Source organism: Ptychodera flava, chromosome 4 (assembly GCF_041260155.1).
Source record: "Ptychodera flava strain L36383 chromosome 4, AS_Pfla_20210202, whole genome shotgun sequence".
Classification (NCBI taxonomy): Eukaryota; Metazoa; Hemichordata; class Enteropneusta; family Ptychoderidae; genus Ptychodera; species Ptychodera flava.
The window spans coordinates 17,043,464-17,053,912 of NC_091931.1; the positions used below are offsets into that span (position 1 = coordinate 17,043,464).

Consider the following 10,449-nt stretch of genomic DNA (forward strand, 5'->3'; position numbering starts at 1 on the left):
GCAATGTGAACTGACTAATTTTAAGTCAAGAGGGTAATGTTAGCTATTCATAATTTGCCCTCCCACCAAAAATTTTCGACCTACCCTCCCGCACTCAAACTTCATTTTTACCCACTCCCCACTTATTTTGCCTGTTTCCCCTCCCCACTGTAAATTTTTTTGAAGCTCCCTGCCCTGTGGCGAAAAACAATTGCCGATTTTCCCTGCCCAGGAAAAATTCTACTCAAAATTTTGTCATTCCATTTCCCCTGCAGACATGAAAAGTTATAAGTACTTGCCCTGTGTCCCAATCCCCGGAAACACCATCTCTCAACTTCCCCTGTCATTGTTTTAAAAGTAGCTTTCCCTCTCCTTGTTTTTCGCCAAGCCCTGTTCCCAGGACAACTAACCGATATCTGCCCTGCCCTACCAAAAAACCTAAAATTTGCTCCCCTGCCACTTAAAAACATGTCCCCTGCCCGAGCAAAATTAAAATTTCCCCTGCCCTCAAAAATTGCTCCTGGAACAGCTTTTTCGATGAACAGCTCCGTTGGCTGCACCTGCATAATAGTGTACAAAGACACTTACCAGTGTCATGCGAAATAATTTGCATATTTCATAACTTTCTTAATGAGTGGGCTATGTCCACAACCGCTGCGTCAAATTTGACGAAGCATGGTACAAATGTTGATCTCTCAATACTGTAATACCGTTTGAAGACATTGAGCAGTATCGTGTCAATTAATTACGTATTTGCATATTTGATGAACTTTCATAATTAGTATGATATGTCTAGAAATACTGCATTAAATTTGATGAAATGTGACACAGATGTTGATCTTTAGGTGATGTAATAGTGTGGAAAGATATGTAGAAGTATCATGTCAATTAACTGCTGATTTGCTAATGCAATGTATTACCTTGAAAATGATTATTGGACCAGTTTTATGTCATATTGCATATATAAGCTTAATGAATTTTCATAATTAGGCTGATATATCAAGAAAGTTTCATCACATTTCATAAAACTTGGTACAGATGTTGAACTCACATTGCTTTATCATTTGAATGAAGACTTTTATCAGTGCCATTCAAATTAATTGCTAATTTGCATATTTAATGAATTTTCCTAATTATTGGGCTATGTCCAGAAGTACTGCATCAAATTTGATGAAACTTGGTACAGATTTTGATCTTTCAGTACTGTAATACTGTGCAAAGACATTAAGCAGTATCATGCCAATTGATTGCTAATTTGGTCTTTGCCGTGTCATGTTAATTAATTGTTAATTTACATATTTACTGAACTTTCCTAATTAGAGTGATATGTCAAGGAATACCTCATCAGATTTGATGAAATTTTGTACAGATATTGATCTCACAGTGCTGTAATACAATAATATTCGTCGACACTTTGCGGTATATATTGTGCATGAAATGTGGTACACATGATAATCTGTCAGTGTCATAATAGAATGCAAAAATGTTTGGCGACATCCAGTCGATCTATTACTAGTTGACTTATATAATGACATTTTGTAATTAGGGTGGGGTCCCATATTGTTTTAACGTTTTCACCACCATGGAACTCATCTTTAATCATAGACCTAATTAATGAACAGGACTCTATCCTCTCCAAGGACTTGTTATCAAAGTACCTATTAAACAAGTGGGGACTGTGTCATAACCCATGACTTGTTAAACCTGTCACAAATTTCGTTGGATGTTATCCAAGGAAGAGTGAATTACAGATAACTCTGCATGGTCCGAAGCATTGTGATTATATTAAAGTTCCCGGACTTGCCAGGTAAGTTTCACAAAATCCATGGTGCTTACTCACCGATGCGCAAGTTGTTAATTTTGCTACTGGATGGACGATTAGATATTAAAACAGGATGAGCTGTCTTATGGAGAACGACATATGATTGTTTTTGCGTTCAATGACTTGATTGGATTTTTTTCGGGTATTAGCAAAGCGTTATCACTTCAAACATTCAGCTTCTGGTGAGTAAAGCTGCGATTCTCATTTGCAAAATATTCAGTGTGTTTGTCGGTCATGATAAAAATATTCTATTCGAAAATTCCTAAAGAATTCGAAAATGGAATCATACCTTCGTTTACATTGGAACTAGAGATGCATCCTGTATTTTTAATATGGGTGGGTCTATACCATCCGTTATTGATTAAAATTGATTGTTTAGTAAACCATTATATGACCTTTTGAGGAGGCCAGACCGATGGAATCCACATGACTTCGCTGTTTGACAAAATTCCACTCATGTATGTCACGAACAGAACATCATGCGAACGCATCAGGAACCGCGCATAGCACGCTGGGAGATTAATAGCCACTTTCATAGTCAAACATTCACCATTCAATATCCTTGATCGCACGTAGGAAAACATTTGTCCTTGACTTTGTTGGGTCTCGGTTCAAGGCTTTTGGGTTACATATTCTGATTGTCAGAAAGCGAATTTACTGACGGATCTGTTGGCAACTTACCAACACAACAGATGTGAGAGGTTGTAGCCATCATACGTAAACGAGTTGGCACAACGACAGCGTTATACCGAACCCTTAAACTAACGGGACTACTGCGGCGCCATCACCATCAACAGTATGACAGCCGTCGATGCTTTCTGTGGCATGGTTCTGTACTACACATGCTCAGCTGTTATGTTACTCGCAGTCTGCTGGAAAACGCTGAAGTATTTCTACCCAGAAGTCAAGTTACCCACACCCGTGAGACTCCGCGACTGGAGAAAGAAAGAGTAAGCACGAACACGAACAAAGCGCATCGACATTTGGAAGGTAAAACGTCAAGCTGAGTGCAGGTTGTCCAACATGATAAACATCTCTATGCAGATCATTGAAATTAGGTTACCAGAAATGTCCATACCAGAGCAGAATTATCTGCTAAAATCGTCTGCATATTATAAGATTTCGCTCGCTAAAACTGTCGAAAGACATGGAAATCATTTAGTTCACCACCATATTACCATGAAAGGGGCAACACATCTGTACACTAGCATGACCTATCTTGCATATATTTAGAAGGGCATGTATTCAACACAAATCGCTCGAGACTGACATTGAATGATGTGACCGTATAAACTGAACGCGTATACAAAGCACTGCACAGACAAGTGTCCTGAAGCTGACCCGAATTGAACTGCTGACGACCTCGATTCACCCCAAGTAGATGGCCTTAGCGCTGTGTGATATGTCATCTTACATTCATTTGTAGGATGACCAGGTTGATGAACGTATTTATAAACGACTTTTCATTTGTCTATTTATCTTTACACTTGAATGATGTCTAGCAAATCGCGCTATTTTACGAAAGAATTGGAATATACATGTATGTAAACAATGGAGTGTCTCATCGCCATGAGTGTCCTTGTGTTAGGCATATTTCACTACTTAATCTGTACATATTGCGTGTAATTAAAGTCTTCCGCTGAATGACATGCACCAATTCACATTTTTACCCTGTCGACGGTAGTTTTCTTGGATTTTTGTCATGTAAACGGTTTTCTAAGGTTAGAGTCAAGACGTTGCTTGAGTCACACCGCACCTCTGCAGTTTTTCCGCCCTTGACAAATTAGCTTCAGGCTAGAAGAGTCCTTCTGAAATAAGTATGAAGGAAGAAGCAGAGAAGCCTGATCCCGTGATTCTTCCAGGATTAAATTCAAAGTAAATATTGTATTTAGGCCTATCGTGGATAAAGTGAGTTAACAATAAATATCGATGAGACAGTATCATGAATATGGTACTCCTGAGTGAACTGTAGTGTTTATAAATTTAAGATATAGGTTAGATCGCATGAAAATAGAACACAAACTTGATTTTATTCAGATCTGATTGCCTTGTGACAAATTTTAACCTATGCAGAAAAAACCAGAGAGGTATTTGTTTGGTGACAGAGTGCGATTACCATTACTTTTCGGGTTTAATGTCTGAACTGTTCCTCCGCGAATGAATTTCAAAGCAAAAACCAATCTGTAAAGTGAATCTCTCACCAAATAGTAAATACACATGGCGGGGTGGTCACCGGAACTTTACTCGAAGCCCGTATAGGACCCATACATGTACGACCAATGTGAACACTGTATCCAAGGTACAGTGTTGATGTTTGTATAATACATCTCAAACTTTGTGTGCTGCAGCTATGTTGAAGTGATGCATCTGAGATATCGTGAATGGAATTCATTGTTTCTAAACAAGAAAATCGCACTGCAGGTACAGTTCCGATTGACCTCCTCCCGCTGTATGACATGCACCAACTCACATTTTTACCCTGTCGACGGTAGTTTTCTTGGATTTTTGTGCCTCGGGGACAGATATTTGGACTCTCAAATTGCTACATTTCTTTTTCTGATCTACCACTTGTTAGTGCTCATTTTAAAGCTCTTCGAGAAAGAAAAACTTTCTTTTTCGAAAATCCAAAATTTACCTTCCCCCATAGAGTTAACAAGAGATGACGGCCATTTTGAATTTCAAATATCGCAAAACGTTGCGTAATTTCTTTCGCTAGATATAGTTCCAGACTTTGTACGGTGACCACCCGATTTTTACTGTTGTTTTGGTAAGAGAATGATTCAAGGTTTCATTGAAGAAAGTGTGAGCAAAAGTTTAAGTCTTTCACCTTCAAGTCGCATACTGCCTTAACAATATACAAGTCAGTGGCTATGCCATCCCTTCAAGGGTAGGTTCCCCTCCGAAAACCGGCCTAAGTATACAGAATACAGAAAATCCTATAACAACGTCGACTGATTTGGTGTTTCATTTTGCTACTTAGGAGACAAGCTGTCCTTACATCAGTGTGCAACAAACTGTTTTACTTAAAACGACGAAAAACAACTTGAATGTAACCATACTTTCATTGGACAACCACAGATTCAGTGCATTTGTTGTTACACTAAGTTGTTCCTATAATGTTATCTATCCCAAAGCTGTGATGTTAGGTTTTTTCTCTAGGGACACTGCAATAGGATAAAGATACAAATATGTATTCCACAAAATTTACGAACCGAGTATGTCATTGACATTTTTTTAATTATTATCAGACGACAAAGTAAAGAGTTCACAAGAATGCCAAATGTTATTCATGCCTTTCTATAGTCATATGATCTTAGTGCTGTCAACTTATATGTAATTAGGATAATGGTGAACATATTTCAGAAGTCTGTTTTTTCTTGTAACGGTATCATTTCACTTGCATAAGGAGTCTATCTAAAGAAATATTGACATCGATTCTAAAAAAACCCGAGTTTCTTGCCGCCATCATATTCGTGCCTCTGTATACAGCATATTTCACTTGTATACCTGTAAATTGTGTTCTACCCCATCTAATCTAATTTCTGCTCTGAAGGGGCGACAGATCTTTCATTGTAGCTTGTGCGTAGTACTTCACGCTGTACAAACAGGTAGAGGAATATAGCCTGCAATATAATACTTGGAATCGAAGTTTAACTCTCAACGAGTGTCCCAGTCTTTTGACTGAGAACACAGCCCCTCGATATCCCTGGGAGTTCACTATTGTAGCCTAACAATTACGTTCGGTTTTATTAGGATGTATTCAAAAACAATATACCAGATTAGGCTCAGGCAACAAAAAGCCTCATAGCAATCTAATGTATTCATAGGGTGCAGCTGCTATACCCTAGAGGTACATGCAAAACAAAACTGAATTGATACTTTGAATAGTCAATGTGGCAAAACCATACATTGAGTATGTGTGCAGGAAGTAAATTTGCATACGAGAAGTAGCTTAGTTCGACGGATTAGTGTGAATGAAATTATTATGGATGTTGAGCACCGAGAGTCTTACCCCTAGACTACAATTTAACCAAGAACAGGGAAACTTCAATAAACGTTGACTCTTTGATGATCGAACTGTAATATAACTGAATATTAGAGAAATAAAGGGCGACGCCCTGACCATGAACGTTTATTTATGGGCAAGGGAGAGAAGAAAGCCAAAAATTAACGGTGGAGGCTTATTGTCAGGGCGGAGTCTGTTATTTCCTTATATATTTCTTTATATTATCAACGAACCCAAGAAAACAGTCAAAATTTATGGAAATTTCCAAAACTTAGGACAACGGTGCCCCGGAACTTGTGCAATGTCACGCGTGCTGTAAAAAATTTGCAAAGCTGGAGATTTTTGGAGAAAAGTGTCTGAACTTGGTCCACAAGTGCTTCATTTTGTGTTGTGATGGATGATGATTTTTGTACAAATCACAATTTACGTTTTAGCTGTTAAGTTACGATTTTATGTTATTATTCATATCATGTGCATGTAAACAAACCGTTACTGTGTATTTGTGGTGAGCCACGTGGTTCAGCTCGAGCAATTAAAATGAGACGGACAGGCCATGGTAATATAATGAAAGTTATTACTTGCCATTTGAGTTGTCGACGTTTCTGGGAATTCAATTTTTATACAGACACTGATGCAGAGAAATACCAGTAGAAGCTGATGCCCAAGTTGGTTCGTTGTTACTCCATGATGTTACATTTGAACACGTTGCCCGTTCTACTTGATTGAGTGTTCCTCTTTGAGTGTTACTTACATACTACAGCACTGTAATATACTGCAGCACGCATTGCACGGTTTGACGATAAAAAATGATCAGATTCCAAGGTCAGCGTATCGGTAGCAAGAGAGGTTGGCTGGCCGGCTTTCTGCATAGTGGTTATAGCATCACCCAGGAACACGGTTCCTGCACAGAATCAAATAAACTGAAGTTTATATGTCAAGAGCGACTTGCAGAGTGTGCATGGATATACGTAGTTCAATCCAACATGATAAAGTGAACATGAAGAGAAAACGAAGAGAAAATATCGTACTCCCCAAGTGCCACAATAGTTCTTGTAAACATACATTAAAAACAATATATCGTATTGAAATGCAACTCACCTTTTAATTTTATGCATGCAACTATCGTCACTTAATGACAAATTCCCGCCTTCAATAAAATAGGGAATTCATTAAGTAACAATTTCCATTTCCTAACGGACAAAACTTCTGAAATCTTCCCCTGCAAATAGCTTCAAGTATAGGTAGGCAGTTCACTGATTGAGCATCGAAGAGGCACAATAATATGCGAATCGATGGAATTATATGCCATCAACTTGAATTAAAGTTAGCTGTTTATATATCACAAAACACGCTTGAATGCAGCGATAAAAAAGTGATCAGGAAATGAACACTACTTTCAATTTTCTGTGCTACAAGTTAACTGAAAACGACGAAATACATATTTGAATTTGCCCTTTGTTATTTGTACAAATCCTCAATGAAAGGTTCTGAGCAGATGCAAGTGGGCAGTAGATCATCATTATAGGGTAACGACATGACATGTGCCAGACAGACTTAACGTAAGGAGTGGCACGGTTGAATGAGCTCGTTACCTTAGAACTTTTACGTCATACTAAAATAGCCCTGGAAGATAGCTGGTGTAACTTACTATGGACCTTGTTTACAACACTAAACATGATTTTTATCGGGGCATCAGCACATACAGAAATTCCCTACGCTATGTAAGGAATGAGTAATGTTAAGATTTGCCATCTTCTAATGAAGAAAAAACGCGTACAAGCAATGCTGCGCCCCGTGTGCTTGTGAGTCTCATTTGTGGAATCAAAGTCCTAGTTACCTCTGACCTCCGTGCTTCATCTTTGGTTGTCCTCTGCATGCAAATATATCATTCCATATACTTTCATCTCATCGGTAGGATTCCGAGCGTCGTACGTCCTGACTAAAAGGTGAGGTTTTGGTCTGTTTTCATTTTTTTTTTGAATCGAAATATTTTGCGCAAAGCATATTGCACCGATGACATGGCACAAGTGCCACAAACTAAGTTGTTCGTGCAAAAAAGTGTTTGTGAGCATTTTTTTTCAGTGGGCGGGCAAATTTAAAAACTAAATAGCGGGCGGGAAGAAATTTCAGTTTTTACGATGGGTGGGGAGAAAAGTTTTGGCAGTGGGTACCTGAAAATAGCTAGAGTGAGGGGAATCCCGTGGTCAATGTAACTTCTTGGAAGATAAGGCTCCCAATTCAGAGGACAGCAACGTCCAAAGGTTGAAATAACAAGTATCTTTCTGGCACAATTATGCAATGGGGAATTTCAGAGGAGGGGAGAGGACAGTGGTGAGCGTAATTAGTTTTGGGAAGTTGGGAGCGGGCAGACCATAGATACTGGAGGGCAGTGGGCGTCATAATTCAGTGGGAGGGCACATTTTCCGACATTGCGAGTGGGAGGGCATCTACGAACAACTTAACTTTACCCTCAAAATTTTAGGTCAAGTTCAAAAATATCAAAATCACTATATCAGCCTTCGAAACATGTTTTGTGATGATATTGTAAAATTGACGAAATTTTCTAGTTGGCGGCACCTGATGGGCAAGTAAGGACACCAAGCTTTCATAGGTTCACGGTGAGTGCACCCTATATTAGAGGCTGCTTGCATTCGTTAATATATTATGTCAACAACAGACGACTAGCCCTTTCATTCAATACTGTCGCGCACAAGACCACCAATTCACTTGCGGGTTCGGAAGAAAAATAGTGCAGACCTTGAAGTTTTGATACCTGCACGGATGCTGGTTTAGTTTGAACTTTAATGTCAAGAATTTTTGTAAAGATATTTTTCTGCCTGAATCAAAATGCAGACTGTTGTGAATAATGGCTGAAGCATTCAGTGGTAACAGGAGGAGCTATAGGGGCCATAGAAATCATAACAATGAGCCTGAATATTGTCAAAAAACACAACTGAGGGCGCTATTTCATCGCTATCTCAAAATTTCCGTGGACTTGCCCACACGAAAATTCATCAGTAGTCAAGCTGACATTGATCTTGTGCCATGTGGGTCGTAGTTAATATTCATCGTCATCACACACAGGAGGGTAATTTCCTGATTGCTACCCAATGATGCAACGCTTTTGGTCAAATATCTTACAGTAGATTTCCTCAATCTATTTCAGGCTTGTGAAATTCAAAAATTCGATTCACCATGTCAAAACCGATGCTGGTGTGTGTGGATGACTATGAAAAATATGCTAGAGAACACCTAAATCAGCACAGTGTGGCGTACTATACTTGTGGAGCGGACGAGGAAGTTAGCGTGAAGGAAAATAGACAAGCATTTCGTCGTTTTAGGATAAAACCCAGGGTTCTGCGAGACGTCTCAAAGAGAGATTTATCAACATCGATTCTTGGTCAGAAAATTGATTTCCCAATCTTAATCGGACCGGCAGGGACGCAATGCCTGGTCCATCACGAAGGAGAAGTAGCAGCTGCCAAAGCTGCAAATGCGATGAAGACATGTATAGTGTTGAGTACATTCTCAACAAAATCCCTGGAGGAAGTAAGTCAGGCTGCTCCCAATTGTCTTCGATGGTTTCAGTTGTACATTTGGCGGCCTCGCTCAATCGCTGTCAATTTAGTGAGAAGGGCAGAGGCTGCTGGTTTCAAAGCGTTGGTTCTGACCTTAGATATGCCAATCTTGGGAAAACGGCGCAGTGAATGGTATGCTGGTGGATTTCAAATGCCACCCCATTTGCACCTCCCACATCTTCCAAAAGAGCTCATGGGACAAGCCAAAGAAGACGCACGGCAAGAGTATGGTGCTCCAGCAGACATGGTAATAGGTGCCTCACTAACATGGGAGTGTGTTGAGTGGCTGAAATCCATCACCAGCCTTCCAATTATCCTGAAGGGCATTTTGACCCCGGAAGATGCTTTGCTAGCGGTGCAGCACCAAGTTGCTGGTATTGTGGTGTCTAACCATGGAGGGAGACATTTGGACTATGTGCAGCCGACGATAGAAGTCCTGCCAAAGATTGTGGAAGTAGTCAAGGGTAAAGTTGAAGTCTACATGGATAGTGGTGTACGTACTGGTACAGACGTCTTCAAGGCATTGGCTTTGGGAGCAAAAGCTGTATTTGTTGGAAGACCAATCATTTATGGGCTTGCATATGACGGGGAAGAAGGAGCCAGACAAGTGTTACAGATTCTGAGGGATGAGTTTAGCTTGGCAATGGCTTTGTCCGGTTGCTCTAGTGTCAGCGATATCAAGCAAGAATATTTAATGCATGAATCTCAACTTGCAAAGTTATAAAATCATAGACATTTTCATGGTGAATAGGGTGGGCGATTGTGTTAAGTGACCTTTGATTTGATTGCACATATTTTTGGTAAAAGTCAACAAGAAAAGTTTCAATATTTGCAAAACTAGAAAGCGTGCCACGTTGAAGCGTCATATATCATTCAAGATATGTCAAAGTATAGTGACTATGTCTGTTATTGTCAGATACCAGAGAGTGATCAAATATAGTCATTTTTCTATCCGATTTGTACTCACGAACCTCTGACCACCTAGGCATACAGCGGACACAGCGATCAAAAACACTCGGCTACAGCCTTCCCCTAAAATAATCAGAAAACCCGCCAAAAACGAA

At 39.6% G+C, this 10,449-nt stretch overlaps 1 protein-coding gene across 1 annotated transcript; it reads left to right on the forward strand.

Annotated features, from left to right (window-relative positions):
• Positions 1-9,002: 9,002 nt before the first annotated feature.
• On the forward strand, positions 9,003-10,109 carry LOC139132104 (uncharacterized). The gene has a single exon (XM_070698496.1). It carries the CDS (start codon positions 9,003-9,005, stop codon positions 10,107-10,109), a length of 1,107 nt encoding a protein of 368 aa, XP_070554597.1.
• The last annotated feature ends 340 nt before the right edge of the window (positions 10,110-10,449 follow it).

Bases quoted from the DNA above. Each gene is read 5' to 3' on its own strand.
- LOC139132104 (XM_070698496.1), top strand. From the start codon at position 9,003: ATGTCAAAACCGATGCTGGTGTGTGTGGATGACTATGAAAAATATGCT.